The 26,732-nt window shown below is 40.8% G+C and overlaps 2 protein-coding genes across 4 annotated transcripts in view; one reads left to right on the top strand and one right to left on the bottom strand.

The window, feature by feature from the left end:
- Positions 1-11,657: 11,657 nt before the first annotated feature.
- Positions 11,658-16,638, top strand: chfr (checkpoint with forkhead and ring finger domains, E3 ubiquitin protein ligase). 2 transcript variants are annotated; one of them, XM_079564910.1, is made up of 18 exons: positions 11,658-11,785; positions 12,086-12,213; positions 12,722-12,821; positions 12,940-13,049; positions 13,165-13,224; positions 13,303-13,479; positions 13,638-13,721; positions 13,937-14,105; positions 14,199-14,353; positions 14,435-14,597; positions 14,792-14,940; positions 15,040-15,159; positions 15,279-15,362; positions 15,434-15,504; positions 15,582-15,669; positions 15,745-15,852; positions 15,929-16,001; positions 16,243-16,638. In XM_079564910.1, the coding sequence occupies exons 2-18, from the start codon at positions 12,108-12,110 to the stop codon at positions 16,283-16,285; spliced, it is 1,860 nt and encodes a 619-aa protein (XP_079421036.1). In that variant the 5' UTR covers positions 11,658-11,785; positions 12,086-12,107; the 3' UTR covers positions 16,286-16,638. The 2 variants fall into 2 exon arrangements, with proteins under 2 accessions (XP_079421036.1, XP_079421037.1); XM_079564911.1 differs by having other exon boundaries at positions 11,666-11,791; positions 12,083-12,213.
- A 3,981-nt stretch (positions 16,639-20,619) lies between these two features.
- LOC306971380 (uncharacterized protein) overlaps positions 20,620-26,732 on the bottom strand; it is a 28,010-nt gene continuing 21,897 nt past the window's right edge. For both annotated transcript variants that reach the window (XM_079567624.1, XM_079567623.1), the window contains exon 7: positions 20,620-21,334. In XM_079567624.1, coding sequence (XP_079423750.1) covers positions 20,678-21,334 — 657 coding nt within the window. In that variant the 3' untranslated portion in view covers positions 20,620-20,677. The remainder of the gene's footprint in view (positions 21,335-26,732) is intronic.

Below are 26,732 nucleotides of genomic sequence, written 5' to 3'. Positions count from 1 at the left end.
ATAAACCGAGACTTAACTAATTTGATCTAAAACTTAACCAGTCACAAGCCAAGACGCAACAATGCCCAAAACCATAATTAGGCCTTGATTTAAACACGAGTAACAAGACCTAACCTAAACAGAAGACTAAAAAAGCTTATATACAAGGTTACTTTTGTGATCAATTATTTATTGATTTCCCATTAAGAATGTAGGGATGAGAGTCCACATATCAAATTCAGCCCTTCATTGAACCAGGATAGAACAGATGCAGAGATTGAACAGGAACACTACAGTGATTCTCTTCCAGGACGATCAAAAGATGAAATGAATTATAAAAATGCACTGATGAAAAAATACTCGAAGGTAGGCAAAGTAGTCCAAAGACACACTGACTGAATAAAAGTCCTTTCAACGCATTCAACCACTGGTCATAATTTTATAATTTGTTACAAACAACAAACAAACGGTACTTGAATATACTGTACCAGCAGGTTTACACTTAGCCTGTGAGTGAGACACATTGCTTCTTTTTTAACACAGTAGTATCTGAAACCCTCCCCACTGCATAAGTTAATTTTATGACACAGTTGTTACCTTGTTGTATGTTGCTCAAATGTGGAAAACCTTTATTCTCAATTTTCCCTTATCATTCGAAGTAAAGCTCAGAACTTTGCCAGTAGTAGCCTACATGCTACTTTTCAGTCCTTTGTGTCATCACTTTTTGTTTTGTTTTTTATCTTGTGTAAGCCGCCATGTTTGTTTTGATACAGATGAACCATGAGCTTCTCTGATAGAGGCTAATCCACCTCTTAATTACATCAGCCTGTCAATATATCGGGCCGATATTTGGAGATTTTACAATATCAGCTATCGGCCAATAAAAAGCAGATATCTCCTGGACCGAAAGTGATAGTGACGAGTCCTCCCAATCCACTGTCAACGGTCCTCCCACAACTCCCGAGGGCTCAGGGGAACAGAGAAACGGTGCCATGCCATTGGTCCGACAACCCATTTAATTAGATTAAATTGGTTAGCACTAAGCCTCAGTCAACATGGGCATGCTGTATGTCATTTTGAAGCTCAGAACCTCGAGAATTAAATCGCTGAGTTAGTTTTAGCTTCTGCGATTGTGTTTTTGATCGACGCGCAAAATGCCGCGGCTAGCAACAGTATGCTAATGCTAACAGCAGGATGCTCATGCTAGCGGCAACTAATCAAGGCTGGGATAGAAACTATAATTGAATCATCTAAAGGAATAAAAAAAAAACGGCCTTCGCTCGAGTGTCCAAGTATCTACGTTTACAGGATTATAGACCAGACAAATATTGGTCAAATATATCAGCCAAGCACATCGCCATCGGCCAATAAAAATCCCCAAAAATCGGCATCAGCCTTAGAAAAACCCACATCGGTCGACCTCTAATTAAGACAATAATTATGAACGGACAAGGACTTAGACCAGTGTAAAGTTTGACGTAAAATATTTAGACACCAACTGTAGCTACAAAGTCCTGTACCACAAGCGATACCCGCATCACCATTTGAAAACCACACCAATAGATTTTAAAAGCAAATGATGTCCATCTCTACAGCATGTCCAACTTGGCACAGGCCGGGCCCGTGATTAGCCGTGGAGCCGTTAATCAAAAGCGCCTCAGTATTTGATGGGCCGCTGAGAGGCAGTGCCAGCTGGTGACAACATGGCCACTGTCGGCGGGCCAAGAGTGAAGTTTATTTGAATATGGATCTAGCCGTGACCGTATTTCTCCAGAGCTCAGTTAACACAGCGTTCCCTGGCTCATCATTGCTGGGATCGCCTCCGAGCCGCCTGGCACCGAATCGTAAAAGGGCGGAAGTTTTTCCAAGCCGCAGAATGGGAATTACAGCCGAGTCCGTCCCCTCTGGTGGTGTGGGCATATTCGCAGGCGTTTATTCAGTTTGATGCTGGCAGACACGCAGCACCTCGCGCTCTCCTGGCATCGGCATGTGAGGGTTTCCTTTCCAACATAAAAATCCCTAAAATTGTCAGGGGTTGTTTTATTTCACAGCTTGGAATTAACTAATTTGAAAATAAAAAACTTTCCTTGTAAAATGATCTTGTCACATGCTGAGTTACAATAAATCTTTTATTAGTTTGAACTTGCATTGCCTGTTAAAGCCATGGGCTGTACAGCGTAATAGTTCACCAAATAAACAGAATAAAATAGAAGGATTAATCTACGGGTGTTTTTATTGGTGAAAACTACCCAAAGAAAACCAGTGTCCTCTTTACTGTGAGCATGCTTGCTTCTCCTTCCAATTTGATATGGCGATTCATATCGAATGCGTGGGTGTTGACAACCAGGTTCAGAACCTGTGTTTTAGATTATAAATACGAGCATGTTTGGTGTCATCTACTGTATGTTTTTAAGTTTTGCAACAGAAGGGGCATAGCCAGGGACTGAAAAACAGCCCTGGACTTTGACCAGCCTGGCCCAAATTAATGTTAATGTGCACTTCCACATGACTGTTTTAACCTCTTCACCGAGTGCCTTTTCTCCAGTTCGGCTTTACCCAAATCTAAAAGTTTCTTGACTGGAGAGCAACAGTGTAACGCATAGACTGTAGACAGCTCCTTCTCACTCCTCCCCGTTTACCATAATGACCACGATAAACAGACTCCTCCTACCTGACGAAGCATGTTCCTAAGAAGGGCATAAGAGCGGGATCTTCACTGTACAGTAGACTCGGCCCTTGTGTGACGTGTAGCTCGCGCAGCTCCAATGCTAACAGTCCGGCCCTCATTAGTACGAGATTTCCCCAAAATATTGTTACGAAAACCAGCCAGCCTGGTCCCTTTAATTGTAACTAACCCAGCGTTATCACAAGAGGAATATCTAGCTGTAGAAAGTTTAAGAAAATTAGAAACCAGGCTTTAAAGTTGTTTTTAACGTGTCTAGAGTCCAATGCTTTCCAATGGGGAAGTAGCGGCTACAGGGACGTACTACAGCAATGGCGGAGCAATGGGGGCCTCTAGTGCCGTTGTCGCTAAGCAGAGCCGCCATGCAGCGGCCATTGGTGTAATGTCTGATTTGAAAGCTAAGACCTACAAAAGTGATTGTAACTTTTTGACATGTTGCCGCATTGTTGTCACATTTGTGTTGTTTTTTGTGGCTTTTTCATCAGCCTCCTTGTTTTGTGGCTTTTTGCCGGGTTTTCGTCACATTTTTTGGCTCTTTTTGTGGCTTTTTTGTTGCTTTTTCATTGCTTTATTGTTGTGTTTTCATCTCTTTTTTGTCAGTTTTTGCCATGGTTTTGTTGGTTTTTCATAGCTTTTTTCATCACGTTTTTGTCCAAAAAAAAATGGCCATTTTTGTTGTTTTCCCGGCACATCTTTGTCACGTTTTCATCCTCGTTTTTGTCGCTATTTTATTGCTTTTCTTTTAAAAGAACAGGCCACTGTTTTTCCAAACTGAGATATGTTCTTCCCTGAGCTTAAACAAGTTGATACGTACCTGTCTGGTCTTGGAGCTCAGTTAAGGCGGGGGGGGGTAAGAGGTCAAGGAGAAAATTGAGAGGCCAGACAGGTGGCCCTAGAGCCAATGGCCCTTCTGTGCTCTTTCCGGGGTACAGCAACATAACCTCGAATGTTCGCAGTGCGGCTTTAAACTGGGCCACCTCCTCTGCACAGTCCATTGATGATAACACACACGGCCTATGCTGGGGTTATTCTGAAGCCTCCCAGATAAAAAATTAAAGCCGGAAAATCAATAGATTAGAATTGATTCGGGGTGCAAACATTTTAGTGAGGGTCAAGAGAAATACATTTTTAATCTTGTAGCCTATAATTGGATTTGTAGGTTTCAGACTGTGTTGCACATTTTTGGTCCAGAAACCACTAAAGCATAAATAGTCCAATAAAGAGAACGTGAGGTTGAAACTAAATGGATGACACACACAGCTGCCAAATATGTATCATCAGCCACAAGATATATGTTGTCGCTCATAAAATATTGATTATTTATTTCTGGCAGGTTACAAAATGTGGTCGGTGGTAATACATAGCTACACCCAAATGGACATGAAAGCAGCCATTTGATTAAAACCACTGTTGTTATTATTCTGCAATAGTGTTCTGATCATATTGTGACTCGCTCCTTAGCATTCCAGTCTCTTCTCAGCTCTCTTCTTTTGAAAATGTGTCTGGCAGCGTACATGCTCTGAAAGGCCCTTATCTCTTATCTGAGCAGGAGTTCCATACAGCGAGATAACTAGCTCTATCTTATCATGGCATGTTCGTTAATGTCACAGCTCGAGGGCCTTGTTCTTCTACTCACGACAGAGGATTGTTTGCAGATTAGTCGACATGGACTTTGGGTCCGGGAGCTCGCTCGAAATGCCAGTCATGTCCCACCGAAAAGGTTTGGTACACTTTAATTCATGACTTCAGTGGAACATACAGAACATGGGTCTGGCTGCTGCACATTTTCTATGTTTTGGTTGATTGTTTGGAGGAAACTTCTACACAAGACCATTCATTACAGAGAATGGCCCCAAAAAAGTTCAATTCATAGGCTATTTTTTAACACTTTATATTACTTACCGGTAATATAATGCGTATTTGTTCATTTGTTGCAACTTTTTTCCACTCTGAGAGAAAAAGGACTCTCATAATTTAATGGCAGTAATACCTCATGAGTTTTATTCAGATTCATCGTGATCCCTTCACAACACAAGAGCAGGCATGGCTCCACTGACTTGGGCCATCTGTGCTATCTCACACAACCCTTGGCTACACAGTGGCTCTCAGACATTGATTGGAGTGTTGAAGGCCAGCTATTTAACACATCAGAACAACAAGTACTGCTATCAGGCTGCCTCTTCTCATGCCTGGTCTCTGTGCCGCCCAAGAATGTCTCTTATCTCCACCCTTCTGTCTGTCTTTCAGTCGGCGCATATTATTCAACAGCATATGCCAAACTCCACTGGTACCAACTAAGTAGTCAAGCTAACACCGGTTTGATTTATTGATGTAATAACTTGATTTTTATTCATTTTTATTCATTCACAATGAATTTTTTATCAGTCACATAAACACCATCCGCCGCCATATTGGATGCTGTTGTCGCTAGATTTCAAGCTCACAAAGCCACAGCTCAGTTATCTTACCTTTCTCGCCTTTTTACTGTCAACCCCAGGATGGTACTACTGCACAAAATACAACAGCATCTTAAAACGTAAAAATAGCTATACTGTAGTAAGTATTTTGCCTCAAAATTCTAGCGCTTAAAAACGGTGATTTACTTACTATACAAAACATATTGTATCAACTTAAAGGTGCATTATGCCCAGTAAAAAGTTGATATAAATGCATATTTGAACTTGTAGTGACCCAGCGACTGACTGGTTAGCATGGTTGTGCAGTGAAAACTTACCAGAAACCTAAAAAAACAATCAATCCAAGGGCAGAAAGTAAAGATGTTAAGCTAACCACCCACACAGCCGGTGGGGCACTATAAGGTGGAACATTTTTTTTTTGCCCTGCATGAAAGGCTCCATAATGCATCTTGAAGAAAGGAAAAAAAAAACTTCCTGTGCATGTGGCACTAAAACCGGATACAATTGGGCAGGATGAATAGTGAGAGTGTGTTTGTGAGTGCGACAGATGCAATTTAGCCCATAGCTACAACCGGGCGTGGTGTCCTGATGCCCAATGAACTCCCAAATATATAAACGAATAAATACATCAATAGCAGTGGTGACTATAAAGATTTCACACTAATTTTGAACCTTAACCCATTGACTGCCAATGACGTCTATAGAGGTCAATTAGGTTTTTAAACGCACCTTTGTAAAGGGTTAGGGTTTGGCTTTTTTTTCTTACCATATGAGAAATAGTTGCTCATCTGTTGGATCAAACAAGCTCATCACTTGTAGCATCTGTTGCCAGTTTGCTGTGTGTTTAAATACTGACCCACTGCAGACTGGAAACTACCAGGGCCGTCCTGTTGAGGGCCTTTCCAACATGCTTCTTTGGGGCCTTTGTTTCCCATTTTTATATATATATATTTCTAAGTCTTTATATGATACATGGCACAATCTATTTTATGCCTTCCCAATTTTGTCTGTCTCAAATCTGCTTGCTTCTCCCACAAATTTACTCTCAGCTGAACACGTCCCAAACAGAGATCTTGATAGAAGTTTAGTTTCCTGGTCATAGGTCTAATGTTATCCCTGATCTGTGTTTGTTCCCCTTTTGTTGGTTGATAGATATAACTAAACCTGTCACATTCATATTGTTGAATCTCTCTCCCCTGATTGCAATCTTCTCCATAAATGTTACTTCTGGTGAAACAGACCTAATAATATGCATCGCAGCCTCTAGATGCACAACCGCCCATTCCCATCTACATCTCTTTGTTGTCGCCAAATGGGTTTTAAATCAAAAGTGCCAGCGCAGTGTAATTATAATTCCGGGGGTATTATGAAATCAAATATCACAATGAACGTAATTTTATTTGCTTGTAATCTCCCTCGCCCAGACTAATAAGCGTTTTCAAAGGAGGGTTTTTACACAGCCGAGCATTTCATGAATGCTATATGGCTGCTCTCCTCTGCTCCTGCTCTGTTCTTTTGTCTTTGATATGCAGGCAAAGAGCTTGACAGTCTGGGAGACGTGGGAGATTTGTCGGCCTGTGATCTCTGTGCTTCTCTGACAAATGAGTGCCTTTGGCGAGGTTTCTGCTGCTGGAGGTGCTGCTGCCTTAGCTGCAGAATTCTGATGAGAGCTGATGGTATAATGAAGTCAGGGTGCTTACTGCCAGACCAATGTGCAGATGAGGATATAGGCCAGTACGGCACACACGATTGAAAAGACAAACTAGTGACAGCTAGAATTATACGAAAGCCTTGGGTCTGGGCACAGTTGTTTTAGCTGAATAGTCCACTACTATAAGCATAAACAGATGTTAATTTCATGAACTGGTAATTCTGCTCTGAAAAGTTGAATCGTGAATGTAACATAGATATTGAGGCAACACTAATGTAGAGCAATAACATATTTTTCTTTTTGGGGCTTCTTAATTTGGGACAATGTGCATAAGATCATTAGGTGCAACTGTATAAGTAGAAAAGAGTCTATAGTTCTGTCTCCTAAAGTCAAAATACAGACCTACAGTACAAGTTCAGAAACACTTTTCATGTATTGGCATTTCTTAATTATCAACACTATTTACATTCTGTGATTCTCATTGAAGACATTAAACTATGAATGAACACAAGGGATTATGTAGAAAACAAAAAAGGGTGAAACAACATAAAACATTTTCTCAATGAGCTTCATAAGGTCATCCCTGAAATGCAGTCCTTGTGAAGTGAAAACCATTTCTGGCGACTACATCGTGAAGCCCATTGAGAAAATGTCAAAACTGGTCATCAAAGCATCTATTTCACCTTTTGTTTGTTTAAAACATAATTCCAGATGCGTTCATTCATAAATGTAAATGGTGTTGAAATAAAAGAAAAGCAAATACGTTTTTTGTCAAATATTTATATTCATGTAAAATGTATGGATTAAAACATATTGATATAAACATATTGTTGAAGTAATTGGCATTGAACCCTTTTGATGAGGCATTTCTTTAGTGGTATCCCCTGATGCACCTAAAGATAAAAATCTTGCAGGTACTTGCCCTAAAATGTTAAGTCTAGAGCCCTGAGTAAAATAGCACACTGTCAGAAAATCGTGTTAGAAACATGCATAGGCCTCAGGATGAAGGCTAATAGAGGCATTTTACACTTTATCAGTATTGTTATAATAAATACTGTTGATACTGACCTTACAAATATGATAACACTGCAGCAACAAACCTATTACCAACCATACAGAGACATAAACAAATGCAGGAATACAGTAATGCTATGAAAAAAAAGGCACATTCAGGGCTGAATGTGTCTCTGTCAGGTGATGTTACTGCATAAGCATTGCGGCTGTTTCTGAGAACATGCGAGTGTCAGTATTATTTTGCATGTCATCGGCAATAATTAAAGCCCCTATTTGACACTGAAGATACTGTACTGTTTTGTCTTTAAACACATTTCAGCAGCAGTGGGTAATTTGCAATCACAATCCAGTCAATCTTCATTACACCATAACAATCAGCTGCTTCCCTAAGCACACAATTGTTTAGCATTGATTTCACAGATTCGGTCCATGTAATTCTTCTAAGCCCCTATTGAGGAGATGTCCTTTGGTAGTGCGCCTTGCATAGAATAAGGTGTTAGCACATTATGGCTGCAAGTGTTTTATTGCCCCGAAGGCAAATGCACTGATTTGTAATGCACAACATGCAGGAAATAGCTGCATATTGGATTCGGACATCCTCAATCTGCACAGGCCAATGCACACAAAGCAAATTCAACATGGTCGCCTTCTTTTTTTTCCTTCTCTCCTTCCCATTGTGGCTGCTTTCTGCGTCTTTGGAGAGAGGAGCTCTGCAGTGAGGGGTCGACTGGAAGAGCAAGCGCGACCCCTTGTGGCCTTTTGGGAAGAACGCAGCCCTTGGTAAGTGGCACCTCCAGCTGCTTCTGGGCCCCTCCTGATAAGTTAACCTTGTGATAACATGCTAATGCCTGATTAATGTTGCAGTAATTAGACACAGCTTTTCACACTCAGTTAAGAGGACATCCTCCAGCAATTAGCCCGAGCAGGAGAGAGATAATTTCACCGAGCACAGCGGAATCACGTTCCTCCGCTTTGCCTCCATTCCCACTTGGCAACATTAAGGTTTATTTTCTCATTATTTCATTTAATTACTCGTTTGATGTTTTATACAGCTGCCACAAGTAATCTTTGATCCAATTAGGACGTGCTGATTGACAGAGCGGGTGTGGGATTCACTGAGCCACATTCAATTTGCCGTTGTGACCTTATCAAAGGATCTGCCGAGGATTCTGCGCTCACCACTGAATGCCAACTAAAAATATAATAATTTCCCTTAAGAGTGGGGTTTGCATGGACGGCACATCGCGGTGTGTAGCCGCGTGCGCTCGCATACGTGTGTGTGGCATTTTCTCTGCAGACATCCCAGAATGAGGAATGGACGCATTAGCGAGGAGAGGCCCCTGAACTCAGCAGCCGCGCACTGACCATTAATAATGCACTGCTGGGGAATAGACGGGCGAGCGCTCAGATTAGTCCTGCATTAAGGACTCGTTTGCTATTTCTATTAGAGAAACTCATCGCTCTCCTTTAAACATGAAGGATCAACCCACTTTTATCTGGGACTACAGCATTTAAGTGTGTTTGACGGGGCGTCTCAAGTACATAATAGGTCCATAGGATTTTGCAACAAAATCATCAACGTCTTACAAAGTTTAGTTTTGTCTTGATTTCATTCATATCACTGCTACGTCTTACTTTAAAGCTGTCAATGATACTATTCCAATAATACAAATAACACAAGAAAAGCCTGAAACCTGGCAGGGGTGTCCTAACTTTTTTTTTTTTTTTATCAAGGGCTGCATATCATCATTCACCCTGGTGCATTTAAGAGAGGCTTAAATCATGCCCCATCCCTTTATTTAGGCTTGAAACCTTAATGCCAGCTCTGTCTCAGGTAATATGTGAGATTTCAGGTTTTAATCGTGTGGAGTTGAGAGACTTCCAGTAAAAAGTGCTCTCTCTAGAGATGTGTGCCAACAAGAAGCCTGAGGGCCACCAAAACTTGGTCTGAGGGCTGCATTTGGCCCGCGGGCCGCACTTTGGGCACTTGAGTACTGTCCACTTTAGACAGTTAACAGCAACACAGAGAGAAATTGAATTGACATTCCTTATTAATTCTTGACCATATTTAAATGTTTACAGATTTTGTTTAACAAGTTCATTGCACTTAGAGAATATGCCATATGTAAATTTAAGTTACGTAGAAAGGACTGGGAGCTATAGTGGCTGTCGAACAAATATCTGATGCCTTGGGTCTCGAGTAGACCATATTAAAAATGGAAGATTTAGAAGTAACTATTTTAGCCATTTCACACTGTTGATGTGTCCTTGGACGCAGCAATACTTCCCCCATATTGTAAAAGTGGTGAGTGTTGAAATGAAATAGAAGTAGCCTACAACTTCAATTGGTGGGTCTGGACCCAAAAGTGGGTCATGGAACCATTGTCAGTGGGTTGCGAGCTTTATAGAGTACATTTCTTTCAGTATTTATCTTCTTCAAAACTATGGAAACATCTGAATCTATTAAAATGACTGTTGCTTTGGTCATCATTTTAGCTTTAGTTAATGTATATTCAACATAAACGTATAAGAAAAATACTGTATTTTACATTACATATCTATTAGAAGAAGGAGGAGGTGGAGGAGCTGACCAGTGCTGGACACCACGCTCTGAAACAGGGACAAACCCAGGAGGCGGTGCACCGTTTCAGAGGAGCACTGATGGTCGGTTTCCAATAGGTACGAGGACTAACCTATGCAATTTGACAATTAAAGCACTTACTTACTTATATAAGACATTTCTTATTTGGGTCACGAGTTACAGTGGGTCCGGAGAGCAACACACTTGAGCATGACTGCTCTACCAAAAAATCAAGATGCCTATCTCTTAAATACCCACTCTCTCTGAGAAAAAAAGAAGAAGACGTATTTCACACGTTATTAACTGATGTATGCAAGAGATCATGATGGTGAATTGGGGTGATAGATCGTACAATCAAATCAATACAAGGCTAATGGCTAGTGGCTTTCTACATAGGATGTATTACATATGAAAATAGGTTATATAGCCTACGTATGTCGCTTAGAAAGGCCCAAAAATATAGGCATGCAATTTGAACAGTAACGCAGTGGTTTTTCAATATCTTTTTTAGTTGTGAACCCAATAACAGTTGTTTGTGACCAACAAAATTATCTTGAGACCCCAATGGGAGTTCCGACCCCCACGTTGAGAACCCCTGCTGTATTGAATCAAATCCTCTGTTCTTTTCTTAAAACAAGACAAAAAATTAAAAAAAAATATATTTTGTACAAAGGAATTGACATTTTAGCTCTTTTTAGGTGCATGTCTATCTCCATTGTGTACAAGCAGCCATATAAAGGATATCTGGAACTGATTTGGCCCCAAGCCTAACATTGCTCAACTCTGACCTATTCATTGGACTTCTCTCTCCTCATACTGGGATTCCCCAACTGTTTTTAACTGGGACTGCAAAAATTAACATTAAACAACTCCTCATTGTGTAAAGTTATTGCCTCTTATGCTGCTTTAAGGCAGAAAAAACATTAAAATCAAGTTATTATGTATTTAAACTTTAATATTGGAATAGATTTCATAAATTATATGCAGTTTTACACTTAAAACTATACCTCCTGTATGATCGTATTTCATGCAAATCATCTGGGGACCCCCACCCAAGGCCTCGCGAACCCCCGAGGAGTCCCGAACCACACTTTGGGAATCACTGTCCTAGTAAAAGGTGTAGGTTGCAGTATAATCGAGCCTACTTCAAAAAATAAATGTTGACAATTTGAAAACAATAGCCTATGGTTTGAACTCAGTTGGAATATGAGTGATATACAAGTCAAAATATGCATTTGTGTGGGAGCTAAAGTCGCTTCTCCTGCTGGCCAGGAGGCGCGCGCCTGTGAGTGCTGCTGAGGACACTCTTGTTCCCAGGCCCCTCCTCCATCAGCTGATGACGGTAAATAATGTCAAAGCTGGGCTAAGCAGGAAGTGTGGCGGAGCGATCCGAAACATGAGGGAAAGAAGTCCTAACTTTTACTGAATACAGCAGCAAAACCACAGGGTTTAACAACAAGGCAAGTGTTTCCGATTGTATAATGTGTGTTAGCGGTCGGGGACAGACCGTGTTGTTTTACGCCTCCTGGAGGCAGCAGTTAGCGGCTAACTTCCGTTAGCAGTCCGTCACTTTGCTACAGTACTTTACTGAAGTTTGGCTCAGGCTAGCGATATGTACACAAGAAGAAATACTCAAGACGAGAAACATGCGCAACGATTACCTGTTACTTATGTGATGCTTGTTACTTAATCTGTTCGGTTTGTGTTTGTAGAAAGAATGCTAACCTGTTGTTACGTCTTTTACTGTTTGTCTTTAGTAGTTTCACTTTGAAGACAATCAGGATGGACAGCCACAAAACAAGTGGTCCGTGGGGGAAGCTGGTAAAAGTGGGCTCTAGTGATGAAGTGCTGCTGTTCAACAGGGAGTCCACAGTGGGTCGGAAAAGAGGTGAGACATTTCAATTTTATATCAACTTTTTGTTGCTTGTGTTGGACATTACGAGGTGTTGAATTTCTCTCCATTTACCTTGTGCTACACAAAGCAAAAATATGTCTGCAGTGTAGACATGTCTGAGTGTCTGGACCATCCTCCCCCTTTAAAGCACAAAGCTTTCTTTAGTGACCAAACTTAGACAGCCCCTTGTGATGATAACAAAAGGCGCCCATTGAGAACATGTGTGCAGAATATTAAGTAGTTTTTTTGTACGGCTATGCCAAAGAAAAGTGTAGGCCCATATTTCCCAACGAGTCTGTCTGCTTTGTTCAAGGCTTTGCAGTCTACCTTTTAAGCAATGCAAATGGCCTGGGCTTAATTGGGGAGTTGGTGTCAGGACAAGAGAAAGGTTTAAAGAGTGCAAAGACATTCTCGTTATTGAATGCATTTTGAAATACAAATCAGTGTAGCATTGTAGTAAAAAAAGAATCATACTTTAACAAAATGTTTGCTTGTTTTTTAGGGTGTGACCTGTCATTTCCATCTAACAAGTTTGTGTCCGGAGTGCACTGCAAGATAGCACATGATGAAAGCTCAGGTTTAGTGTGGCTTGAAGACACAAGGTAAACACAATTAAAAAAAAAAAAAAAGCGTGTTTTATAATGAATAATCACTGCCATTATTATTTCACTCTGCATTGTGCTGAGCTGTATGTAAATGTCTGTGGTATCATTCTTGCAGCACTAATGGCACTGTGATCAACATGTCAAAACTGATCAAGAAGCAGACCCATGAACTGCAAAATGGAGACGTCATCCACCTTGTTTACAGAAAAAATGAGCCTCATGAAAGTGAGTGATTTTTCTTTATTATTATCATCGTCTTTGCTATGTTAATACAGTATTTAATAATGTTATTGTTACATAAAGCTCAAAATCAATAAACGTTTCCTTTCCTCTTTTGTAGACGTTGCCTATGTCTTTCACTTTATTAATTCAGAGCAAGATGCTTCCAACAATACATCCGGCAAGTAGGATTACACCTTTCAAATATAACCAATTTATTCGGCAAGTCTAATATACTTTTGATATCTGTTTTTTGCAGGCATATCATCTCCTTTCCTATCGTGCGACATGTCCCTCTCTGTCTCGCCCGTGTTACTAACAAAGCCTCCACAAGGTTTGACCCAGGAAGACCCGCTGCCTTCTACCTCTACCGATAGCTACTGCATCAGGAAACCTGCGTTGACAGTGAAAGCATCAACCTCACATGCTGCCACCGGTATGAACCACCTTAGATATGCTGTTTATTGTATTGTGTTTGTAACAAATGGAAAATACAATAGAAGTGATGTGAGAAAGTGTTAATGGTGGAGCTCTACAGTTTTTTGGATTAGGGTTGATAAATCACTTATTATTATTATTTTCTGTATTGTGAAGGTGAAGAAAAGGACACGGACACAACACAAGATGACAGGAGTGACCACCTGAAGCCCGAAAGCAAAAAGAGGAAAATTGATAATGGTTAGTTTTTACACGTTGCGTCTCTCGTTTAAATACTTCATTTCAAGTCTTGTTTTTATTATATTGCATATCGTCGCCTTGTTAATATAATGGACATGAATATAAAGATGACATAGAAAATGTTTTTAGGTTAATAAGTCTGCTAAATAGAGGACACAGCCAATGTCTTAATAAGGCCACAATATATTGTAACATCACTGTGTTTACAAACATAGGGTCTGATCCAGGTGTGCTGCACTCTTCAAGCACTGATGGATCCGGATCGAGTGCTGGAGGCAACGCCAATGTTGTGTCTGTACCACAAGCCGACGCAAAGAGAACGGATAAAATGGAGGAATCATTGACATGTATTATTTGCCAAGACCTATTGTACGACTGCGTCAGGTAAGACTCTTCTCGAGGGTAGTGTATTATAATACATAATTCAGACAATATACAAGAAATGTTTTCAATGATTAAACACATTTTATTTCCCAGCGTACAGCCATGCATGCATACATTTTGTGCTGCCTGCTACTCGGGCTGGATGGAGCGTTCGCCCCAGTGCCCCACCTGTCGCTGTCCCGTGGAGAGGATACGCAAAAACCACATCCTCAACAACCTGGTGGAGGCCTACCTCCTTCAGCATCCAGGTTTGCTGTTGATATTTGACAATGAATGCATAATTTTTAGTAGTAAATAACTTCTATTTGCTTTTATTTAATGTACCACAGAAAAGTGTCGCAGTGAAGAGGATCGGAAGAGCATGGACAGTCGTAACAAGATTACTCAGGACATGCGGCAGCCCGTAATTGAGCGCTCTTTTTCTGAAGAGGAGGCCAGCTCAGATTACCTTTATGATTTTTCTGATAATGACAGCGATTCATCCGATAACAGGTAATGCCTTTGTTTTATGTATGATATTTATGGATCACTTTGCAGGTGACTACATGAATAGTCAATACGCATGATGTACATACTGTATATCCAATAAGCGAGCGAGACAAATAAAGCTGTAGTCGATACCAAAGGGTTTATTGCTCACAGACAGCCCTTAATGTAATGAATGACTTTATGCTCTGTGCTCACAGTCAGACGGCGGTGATGTGCCGACAGTGTCCTGGGTACAAGAGTGACATCAGGCACGTGCTGCTGGCAACAAGCTCCGGCAGCGTGCTCCCAGTGGGGGAAGTAGTAAGTAGCAGTGACCAGCCGTCTACATCCACTGATGCGGCATCAGGTAAACTTTTATTCTATACATTTGTACAACAAAATTCCGTAGATCAGATGGAAGTATTCGGATCTTATACATTTACTCTGCTCTGTCCCCCGCGTAAAGCCCCTCAGGAGTATAGATGCCCTCCTTTTGCTTCACATCTGTTCTGTGCGTGCTGCTTCCAGCCAATGCCAGATAGGCGCCCTGAATCAAATACACCAAACAGCCAATTTTCTCAGCAATGTGAGTTTCCTTGTTATTATATATATTATATATTATATACCTTATACAGCAATAATTCTGTATAAATATGATTGAATTAACAAGATGAAAACACACACATCTGTTTGGTCTGGATGTAGGTACAATCTGTATGCGATACTTCTGTCACATGTACTGGGCATGTCCAAGGACTGACTGTTATGGCTGCCTGGCCCAATTCAGTGGTATGTATCTGGACACGATCTGTTTTTTGTCAATACAGTAACATTTTTGTGTAATAATGCATTCTCTGCAGATCTGAATCTAACAGAGAAGTGTTTAGACGGTGTGATCAACAACAATAACTATGAATCAGAAATACTTCAGGTATTTTCTTACCAGATTATGTAGCAGTAATAGTTAGTAATGTTGAGTAAGTGTTAACATTACCTTTTGTTCCCCAGAATTACCTGTCTGTCCAAGGGAAGACATGGAAAGACGTGCTACAGGAGACACTGCAGGGACTACAGCAGGGCAGTTACTCTGTTTCAGGTGACGCCTCATCTCCACCGATGCACAGCTGATGAGAGCCGCACTAACCTGGTTAATCATCATTTTTTCCCCCAGATTCACGGATTTCAGCGAACACCGTGCTGTGCTACAGCTGCGGCCTACGAACATTCAAGGAGTTGGCCTATAAGTACAGAGTGAACATTCCTGCATATGATCTTCCATGTAAGATAATGCATGAATGTTGTAATACTTGTAGCTTATGTATGTCATAAATCATAATAACATACTTTGTTTTCAGCTGCGGTTACATCTCGTCCTGATTGTTACTGGGGTCGTAATTGTCGTACCCAGGTGAAGGCGCATCATGCACGGTAAGTCATTACAATTCAAAATATTTGTATTCATTCCAGATTCGCCATAGCTTTACCAACAAAACCGACAATGTTGAATTAAAATCAGCATGAAAAATATGAATTACTCTGGTGACCTTTTTCTATCAAACAAAATGCTGTTCTCATAGTTGACCACTAGAGGGCGGCATTGCATAAGTAAGGATCCATAACAAACCGGTTGTGATTTGTGTGTTTCTCTTCTTCCTTTTTGTGATTTCAGGAACTTCAACCACATCTGTGAGCAGACCCGATTTAAAAGCTGAAGGGACAAAGCCAAGGAACATCTCATGCAATGGTTTTGGTTCTTTCTTCAGTTTGAGTTGCCAATCATTAGTTATGCAAAACCTCCTGCATCTAGAATCAGTACACATTTATGAGTCACTTCAAATGTCTGTGGTCTTCCTTGACATTGAGTTGTATAGAATATTTCTATGCACAAAAATGTAAACCTGCACACCTACACCTGATCAGGTCACATCAGCTCTGACCAGACTAACTACCTCTTTATAGAGTTAGAAAACAATATATTGTAGTGTTCGAATTATATACTGAATTTAAAAAATAATAATTTACAGTATTTGGTTGGTTCTAGAGTCTTAAATTCTGAAAAGCATAAACTTGGTAAAATCAAGAATTTTTTATATAGATGTTGCATCTATATAACTTTTCACTAAAGTGAAAATTTGATTGTTTCATTGTTTTTTAATTGTTCTCCAATGAGTGAACAAGTGCTTATTACATATTTTTACATATCATTTTTGCATAAACAATGCAACTGAAATGTTTAGTTTTAACCTAAACATCAAACATTGGAAATCTTGCACGAGACAGTTTTATGTATATACATTATACAATATTGGCTCCTTTCTGTTTTCCAGTTTATGTAATCCTGCAGCAAATCTACATGTATGAAAAGGATTTCTTCTTCAGTTTTTCTATGGCATTGCTTTGTTCCCAAGCGCAAAAAGCCATGTCAAAGCTCTTACATACTAGAGTAGATTCATAATCCCATGTGATGTTAGGATTTCATGTCTGTGGGAAGGGGATCAATGTGTTGTAAGGCAGTCAGAGGGTATGGGGCCTCAGTTGTATTCTTTTCTCTGGATAATCATCTTCTGGGTGATTATAGTAGTATTAAGGGGACTCTTTCTCAGAAAACCAACTTTTAAGCCATAACTACCGTAAGTTGTGACGTAAGCACCATGACTTTGTAGTCTGCAGACAACAGTTGACTGCATTGACTTGTTTCAAAAATGCTCCTAAAGATCATATAGAAGACAATGGACTCAGAAAGTATTCGTTCAGCTCCTCTATGTACACTGCTTGGTCAAAAAAAAGGACGCAAACACTGATATTTTGACCAGTGTTGATTCATTTTCCACCAAACTCTTGTATGGATGACGGGAGAGTAAAACCACTGTGAAAAGCTTTCCAAAACATCACAAAAATGCACTATGGGGTTAAGATTATGTGTATAGTCTTGTATATCGGGAGAATTTGCACATAACTTGTCGTGTACCTGAAAATGAACCCACTACTGTTTCCTTCCCTGTATTTTTGATCTCTGACGGGGGAAATCGAATTATCATCCTAAATATACTTTCAAGCTGGCCCTTCACTGCCCTCTGTCTCGAGTCATAGTCAATTTGCAGTGTAAACTCAATCTAATTCCCCCCCCCATTCTATCTTAGTGGGTCCACAGTGGCATTCCTTAGCAGCTCAGGCCCTGTGCACAAGTCCTAGCCGATCTCCCCTCAGCGTAGCGTGGCTCAGTTTTAATTATTCTCTACAGGAGATCCGGGTACCCTAAGCCAACAACAGTCCCGAGCCGCTCCAATCAGGCAGCGTTTCTAAAGAGGCTTTGGACGAGCGCTTTATGCTTTCTCCCTGAGGTGAGGGAAAAGGGTTCATGTCGTATACCAAGGCAAATATTTCCTCTTAAAAACTGGACAATATGGTTTGGGTAGGTTGATAATTTCTGCAAAGAGATGAAAAGGTGTCAATGGCTATGTCATATAATGATCACATTTTATCAGTGCACTGTTTGAAATTAAGATGATTCTAGTTTTGTTTTTTTGTTTGTTTTTTTAGATACTGTAGGCCAGGGGTCTCCAACCTGTTCACCCGGTGAGCTACTTTAACACCACAAGAATGTCAGAGAGCTACTTTTGCTTCAAAAACACTACAATGCGACTTAGGTGTAGTTCACCCAGGAGAACAAGTTGCCAAGATGGTATTTCAAAGAAAATCAGACCTTGTACTTTACAATACTGACTCAACTGTTCTCACATTGGGTTCAGAACAAACAGAAAATGTGTGTTAAAATGAGTTATTAGAGTAATAATTATTTATTAATTTTAGAGATGTAGAAAGTCTTTGGCGAGCTACTGGTTGGAGATCCCTGCTCGAGGCACATGGAAACTTATATTGACTTAATACACTATGGTAAATGTTTATTATTTGCTAAATTAGTAATGTAATCAAGATTTAGATGTTTTTGTTCACTTCATAAGTTAATAAAATTGACCTGTTCACGCCTCAGCTTTGTGTGAGTATATTTTAAAGTTGCCCACGTCAACCAAGCACAACATTTGGGCCCTGCATAACTTATGTTCTGCTTCATCTGACACCTTCCCATCAGAACAAGCAAAGTCATTACTAGAGTTGCATAGCATTAGTCGCTACTTGGGTGGCCAGATTTCACTCCCCTTGTGCATCACCTGACTAGAGGTTGGAGGCTATTTGGGTGTTTTACTATATCTGCTATTGACCAATATAATGCCTGAGAACTGAGAAACATCACTGTGAAAATCTGTCACAAGTTTGTACACCTTGGAGGCTCGGACCGTATTTTATATATTAAATGTTGCAGACTTTAGCTTATAATTTCAAAACCATAAGAAATGTCTTTAAAAACGAGCTTCCTCTGAAGTACCTGATAAGCGTCCTGAATAAATCAGCCCTATGCCTCTAGTAAAGCGCCCCTTGTCACAGTTCAAGACTGACACATTTTACAGTTTAGAAGCATCATACACAGCATTATAGACAAGACATTTGGAAAAATGTGCCCAAAGTATCGGTGGTGTACTCCTGCATCGACCAATAAAAAAGCTGAAATCAGCATTGGCCTGAGAAAAATCCATATCGGTCAACCTCTACAGCTGACACCAGTTCACTATAGTTCTGCTAGATACTGCAAACTCAGCTCATGGAGATGCTCTGAGCCGGTCATCATGGTCCGTGACAAAGTCAAGTCAAACCCTACAAACTGCTCATTTTTCCTGCCTCCTTAAAAACGCTCTCTACGACCCAAAGTTTATAGACCCTTTAATTGGCTCTGCATAACTTTAAATCAAAGCAACGCCTCCCAAGAAGTGATCCAGCACACCAAAATAAAAGCACCATCTTATTCATTAGTTCAGTAGTTCATTAGTTCAACTTTCTTTTTGCCTAACTATTAACCGACAAAACACTTGAAATGTGTGTATTTAATTATATTCTTGTAATATAATTGAACTAATCAATGAGACGAGCCGTGTGCTTTTATTTTGGCGTGCTGGAGCGAAACAGGAAGTCATTCCGGGCTTAGCCATTGACAGTGGTGTCAATGGGCTTAGCTGGATGCAGGAAGCTAGATTCCTATAGCTGTTGTCATAGTAACGATAAGCAAATTTTAACTGTTTTTGGAAATATCAGATAAACCTCATTTTATCACCTCAAATGTCATTCCTCTTGTTCTTGCACTTTAAGCCACAACAGGACAACATTCTTTAGTTGTAGTTTTACACTTAAAATCGCTAGTTTTTGTTTAATCTTATTTCTCTTGATCACTTCCTGCCTCCAGCTGATGTCACTGATGATGTAAGCAGAGCATTTCCGAGAGATGACACAAACACAAACTTTGAAAAACTTTGTCAGTGGTTGTAATGTTAACACTAATCAGTGCTATTTTAACAGAACATTTGCACAAAACATAGAAACATTATCTTTATTAAAACTTTACAATTCATCACATTGAAATACTATTGCTAGAGCTATTATCTACTCAGCTTTAACAGTGTATATTAGTAAATACTCTTTTATATTTCCCTTTACAATCCTGTCTCTATAAATGTGTACATAGAGAATATATAAAAGTAGCAACTTTATCTACTTTGTAATACTGTACGGTAATAAAATATCCAAACCTATATAAGAAACCCATAGTAGGCAAAAATGCAGCACATATACATGAGTGGTTCAAAGTGCAATGGCTGAAATGTGAAGTGCTGCTGACCATTAAATCGGGAAAGTTTTGTCTTTTTTTTCCTTTCCTGGTTCAGTGGTAGTCGATGCCTTGGCAAAGTAAGCAGCATATTTTTCCATCTTTGTTCAAATACATCTCACAAAAGTCCTAGACTGAAAACTAATTATAAAGCTGTGCAAAGGTTTTATGAAAAGGCAGCGAGGTACAAGGTCAAAATCAAACAGAAACTAGATCTTATGTACGATTGGGATTAAATATGACTGATTATTAGATTAGCCTTTCTTTAAAAAAAAAACCTTTGCTCAGTCTTGTAACATTGGTGTGGAATTATACTTTAGAAATTACATCACAAAGTTCAAAAGTCACCCATCAGAGTCTCTCCTCTCTGTAAAAAAAAACCTTCACTTGGTTACACCTGGTTCACCGCACTGCAGAGCGCCGTCGCAGGGCTGATAGGCGCCTGGACGTCACTGACCGTATAGGACGCTTTTGAGGCTGGTAGAACCCCTCCCGAAGCCTGACTGCCCCACGGCCTCCACTCCCCCCTCACCCTGTGGCTCTTCGGACTACCTCCAGCGGACCTTTTCCCCTCGTATGCCCCTCTCGCGAGTCCGTTTGCCACTGGGGAGGCAGCCGGCTGGTTCAGGTGCTCCGCTGGGACCAGTGGCTGTCGATCCTCTTCTTCGGATATGGCGAAGACAGGTACGCTGACGTGCTCCGCCTCTCCTTGGACATCCCCTCGCCTCTTCCCTGGCTGGCTGCCGTCTGTGGGGGAGGGAACAGAGACGCACACGGACTCGGAGGTGGGACCCTGCACAGCGGGGGCCTTGGTTGGGTCCGCCGTCCCGGAGAGCAAGCCGAAACATGGCCCGGTGAATCGGGAGCGCCGCAGGTTGCTGGTGGAGTTGAGGCGCCGCTGTCTCTGAGCGGGCTGCGTGAGCGGGTACGAGGCGTTGCTGATGGAGGAGTCGGAGATGGTGCTGGGGTCGGCCTTTGCCAAATTCACTTCAGAAAACACCTCTCGGCCATTGTTCCCTCTGCCATCTGTGACCAGACTGGATGTAGCCTAGGGTAGAAGAGGAAAAACAGGGATTTATTGATATTAAGATGAATAAACTTAAATACAGTCAAGTCAGATCATTTTTGAAACACAAAAGAGCTTCAAATCAAATCCTGGAAAGCTCAAACTGCAATCATACATTGGCTTTTCTTTTCCTCCTTTATTGCCAGTGTTTTGACAGACAATAAATGTATAATCTTTAAGTTTGTAATTACACATTTTAGAGATAGATATTGATAGTTTTCTGCCGACTTTAAAGGAATAGGCCACCGTTTTTAAATACTGAATTATTAGTCCATGGGCCAGACCAAATATCGGTACCGAAAAGGTGGCAAAGGCTATCGTTGATTTTTAAGTAGGTCCATGTCTGAGGTTTATATTTTTGTATGATAGCCTTTTCAGAGTTACAGCTTTATCATAGTTTTCAGCTGTTGAAGTGAACCACCCCCATGTCAAAAAAGTCACTTTTGACACTTGTCCATATTTTGGTTGAGGCCATTTCCAGCCCATTAGATACTGATTTACACCATTGTATTTGGTATCATTGTAAAGAAGACATTTTCATGTTTCATTTGAGCCCAAATGTACTACTCTGTGACTATTACCATGGTAACCACAGCTCCTCAAACTCAAACCTGAGGACATTTTTTCACCATTTTCATAAAACCAGTTTTACTATGTTTAACGCTGTTTCTTCAAAGAACATCACAGAAACAAATGTTTGATATTGGGAAACTCTCTAGACTCTGAGGATTCAGGAAATGTATAAAATGTCAGCACTTTTTCAACTTAAGGCCTCACAGTGAGCCCCGAAGTAAAAGAATGTCCACCTCACATGAGCCTCTCCCATTGAAATACCATACAAATAAGCCATTCAAGGTTGGACCAGCTGGTGAGACTTTCTGTCCAGGACAGGCCAATGCAACTTAAAATTACATTTGTGGAGAAGAACAGTTCTGTATTTTCAGCAAAAAGTTGTTTATTTATTTTATATATTGTAGATATTTATCATATAATATGCTATATACACACAATGCCATTCTGTTTCTTTCACTACTATACATAGTCCTGTACATTTGTCTAAAATGTCTCAATAATCCAAGATAATTCCAAAAGTGTGTCTTTGTAGACACCACATGGTTGTGCCAAAAAATACCATATTTTACACTAGATACTAACTTAGTTGTTAATGTATTTGCTGTAGAAAGTTTGTTCTGAAGTTGAATTTGAATTTGAAGTTGAATTTGAAATTGAAGTTGAATTTGAAGTTGAATTTGAATTTTTCATACACCACACGTTTGAACAACATCCTTTTTTACTGATTAGTAAGTTAATAAAGTAAAACATTTTGTAAGGTCATTTCAGTAAAGTTGTTTTATTTCATTACAAATAAAATATAGTAGTATGGAGATGGTGAGGTGTGAGGTGTTATAGATTATAACCAGGACATGAAGAGTCAACTCAAAACTAAAGCTTAGCCTCATCCAGAACTAAATCACAGAGGAATTTCTCCAGCTTTTCTGTTTTTTTGTGTGTGTATGTGCTGTATTAATGTATTTGAGTTTATTTTTCATGTTGTGTAATTTATTTATTTTCTTCCCAGGCATATTGAGTCTGTGCGCATGAAATATGCTGTATAAATGAATAAACAAAAGTTTACTTATTAGTTTTATGGACAGAACTTAAAGACACAGCCAGGAACCGGAGGGTGTCCGGTTTGGGAACCCCAGGATCTCAGGTGTTGTTCTGTTGGTTTCATCAAATCAGGACCTTCAGCTGCCCTTGGGCAGTTTGCAGCCAAGTGTGAAGTGAGATGAGTATCAGCACCTCCAAATCCGAGGCCATGGGTGGCTTCCCCTCTACAGGTCGGTGGAGACGCCTTGCCTCAAGTGGAGGAGTTCAAGTATCTCAGGGTCGTGTTCACGAGTGAGGGACGGATGGAGCGTGAGATCGATAGACAGATCAGTGCGACATCGGTAGTGATCGTTGTGTCGGACTGTTGTGGTGAAGAGGGAGCTGATTTGCTGATTGATCTATGTTCTGCCCTCACCTATAGTGATAAGATCTGGGTAATGACCGAAAGGACAAGGTCGCAGATGCAGGCGGCCGAAAGGAGTTTTCTCAGTCACCTAAGAGGAGCTTGGAATAGAGCCGCTGCTTCTTCCCATTGGGGAGAGCCATCTTAGGGGACACACTGTCTCTATGTGGCCTGGGAAGCTTCGGGATCCCTTCAAAAAAGCTGGAGGAAGTGGAGTGGGATGTCTGGAAATCTCTGCTTTGCTGCTGCCTCCATGACCTGACCATGGGTTAATTATCTTACCACCAAGTGTGGACTGAATGAATTCGTTTGGGCGACTTGTCTCATGTGAAGAGTATTCCTTATACTCATACTCTATCCTTTCTTCCCTAGTTATGAACTATATCTCAAGATATTTTAACTTGACCACTCAAAGCATGCCTCCTCTAAAACCCCAGACCTCAGACTTGCCGATGCCAATCCTTGGTGTCGTGTACAAAGTTCAAGGGCCAGATCTTGTGACTGGCACAGTCCGTGCGCAACTCTAAACGCAACGTGGTGCACGTGCGATCTTGCATGTGGCGCAGGTTTTGCGCTAAAGGGTGTGCTGCTAGGGAGAGGGCGTTGTTTAAGAAAAAGAGGCCGACTGAGGCGTGGTTCATTATAAGCAGCACTCGCACTGCTCTTCTATGGCAGCCTTCACATTATGTTCCTCTTTACATCGCGCTGCCTTGTCTTCTTCTACGTCAAATTGAAAACAAATGCGAAATTGCCTTGAAAAGTCTGTTTGAGCGTAGGTTACGCACGGCCTACTTTGATACAGTAGATCAACACACACACCCCTAACACCAAACACACCCCTACCACCAAAACAACAACAGTTTTCCACAAAAAAAAACACTCATGCCTCAACACCAGGTCTGATCTGAGTTTTAAGGAGACATTTCCATCGTGTGTCAGTGTTTACCTCCTGGTGATGCTCCTTGTGTAGCCACAGCTCAGTCCAAAAGAAAGAAGCACATTTTACAGGGTGCATAGCAACGTTTTTTTTTTCCAATTCAACCGCTCCAAGAATCCTGCAGCTGTAGCGCAAATGTTCCAATACGCTACAGTTTTCTTGCAACTGTTGCATAACTCTGACCCCTCTGCAGCCGATATGACAGTTTCTGATCAATTAAATCCTGTACATTTCTTAACTTTGCGCATTCGAACGGTGTCCAACGTGAGGCTGCTGCCTCTCTGTCCCGCTCGCTCAGCTTGGATCTGCAGCGAGTGGCTGCAGCAGCGGAGGAACACTTTTATTTCTTTAATCTTTATTAAACATTGCACGCTGCATCATGCATGTTACGCGTTTACAAGAGAACCCTCCCCTCGCTGAGCCACCTCTGCAGGGCTCAGCATCACCTCGGGCTAACAATAGTTATATCAAGCTCAGTCAAATGCAACTAGAAAACTGTCTCTCAGCAGGCACCACCTCTGAAAGCTCTTGTTGCCTCTTGTGCACATTTTATCTCAATACCAGCATCTTTTATGTTAATGGAAGAAACCAAAGCACCCAAAGAAAATCTGTCCACACAGACAGAGGATGTAAACTCCACACAAAAACACCTACATTGAACTTCATGCTGAGAGGCAAGACAACGCTAAGCACTAAGACTAACAACTGAGGGCATGCAATCTCTCCTGCGCATTCAATAATTCTTGGGCCAGATCTTCCACCTGGCGCAAGGACAGCGCTGCTCCAAACAAGACAAGACCCACATTCTTTTCCTAGCTTACATCGTGCTGCCCCATGGTCTTCCTTTAGTGTTATGGGCTTCTATAAGCTCTATCAGGTCAAACTAAAAACTTGAGTTAACCACTGTCCGTGTCTGAGAGAAAAAGATGTAAAGCCGGTCCTGCTGTGGTTCCAGTCTGTACTCAGCCGAAATTCACTTCTCCCTTGCCCCTTCACAGTCGCAGAGTCTGGTTGGAAGAAAACATAACATTGCCAATGGCCACAGATCGCCATTGTCAACTGTTGCAGGAAAAGCTTGGTTCTTGCATAACCAACTGTCTAACCAACTACAGTTTGTGTCTCTGGGAGACAGCTCTCCCAGATCTCCCTCAGCTGCAGGAGTTATGCAGGACACAGAACTGTGGCTGTGTTTAAGTTGTAGCTAAACTTACAATTTCCACAACTTCTTGGACATAAAGGTATTCCCTTCACCCTTTTCTATCAGCATAATGGTTTTTGTACAAGGGGATTCAAGAGTGACTGAATGTCCAGCTGTCACCTCACAGCAAGACGTTCCTGGGTAGGATATCCCAAGCCATGGGGACCTTTCTGCATAGAGTTTGCATGTTCTTCTTTTTGTTTCATGTCCCCTGAGTCAATTTTCTGTAGAATCCAGTTCTAGTACGGTAGAACACCTTGGTACTTCTAACCTAGCTTTTGGCTCAAAATCTAGTGATAGTTAACCCCCTTTTGTCTTTGTCCCGAGGGCCATTCGACTGCACAACTCTCTAGAAGCAAAAGACAATGGTGTCTGCAATGTTATATTGCTAGAAAAATATTGCTATGTGGTTTCAGTAGTGAATGAGTGAAAGTGAATGAGACTGTCAGTGAGTGTTTATACAGTGTGTATAGGCTACATAATGATTTTATTATTTATTTATTTTTTTAAATTTACTATACAGGTTATATAATACAGAATAACTGTAATTTTTATAAATGTAATTTCAAGTTGCATTGGCCTTTCCTGGACAGAAAGTCTCACCAGCTGTTCCAACCTTAGAATGGCAGATATAGGCTTATTTCAATGGGAGAGGCTCATGTGAGGTGGACATTTTTTTACTTCGTGGCTCACAGTGAGGCCTTAAGTTGAAAAAGTACTGACATTTTATACATTTCCTGAATCCTCAGAGTCTAGAGAGTTTCCCAATATCAAACATTTGTTTCTGTGATGTTCTTTGAAGAAGCAGCGTTAAACATAGTAAAACTGTTTTTATGAAAATGGTGAAAAAATGTCCTCAGGTTTGAGTTTGAGGAGCTATGGTTACCACGGTAATAGTCACAGAGTAGTACATTTGGGCTCAAATGAAACATGAAAATGTCTTCTTTACAATGATACCAAATACAATGGTGTAAATCAGTATCTAATGGGCTGGAAATGGCCTCAACCAAAATATAGACCAGTGTCAAAAGCGACTTTTTTGACATGGGGGTGGTGCACTTCAACAGCTGAAAACTATGATAAAGCTGTAACTCTGAAAAGGCTATCATACAAAAATATAAACCTCAGACATGGACCTACGTAAAAATCAACGATAGCCTTTGCCACCTTTTCGGTACCGATTTGCCAGATTTTGGGGTTTGGCCCATGGACTATATGTCCTCACCTGAGC

The sequence above is a fragment of the Gobius niger genome (genome assembly GCF_951799975.1).
Source record: "Gobius niger genome assembly, chromosome: 1".
In the NCBI taxonomy this organism is placed as follows: Eukaryota; Metazoa; Chordata; class Actinopteri; order Gobiiformes; family Gobiidae; genus Gobius; species Gobius niger.
The sequence above is the reverse complement of the archived record's forward strand: the minus strand, read 5'-3'. Positions and strand labels throughout refer to the sequence as shown.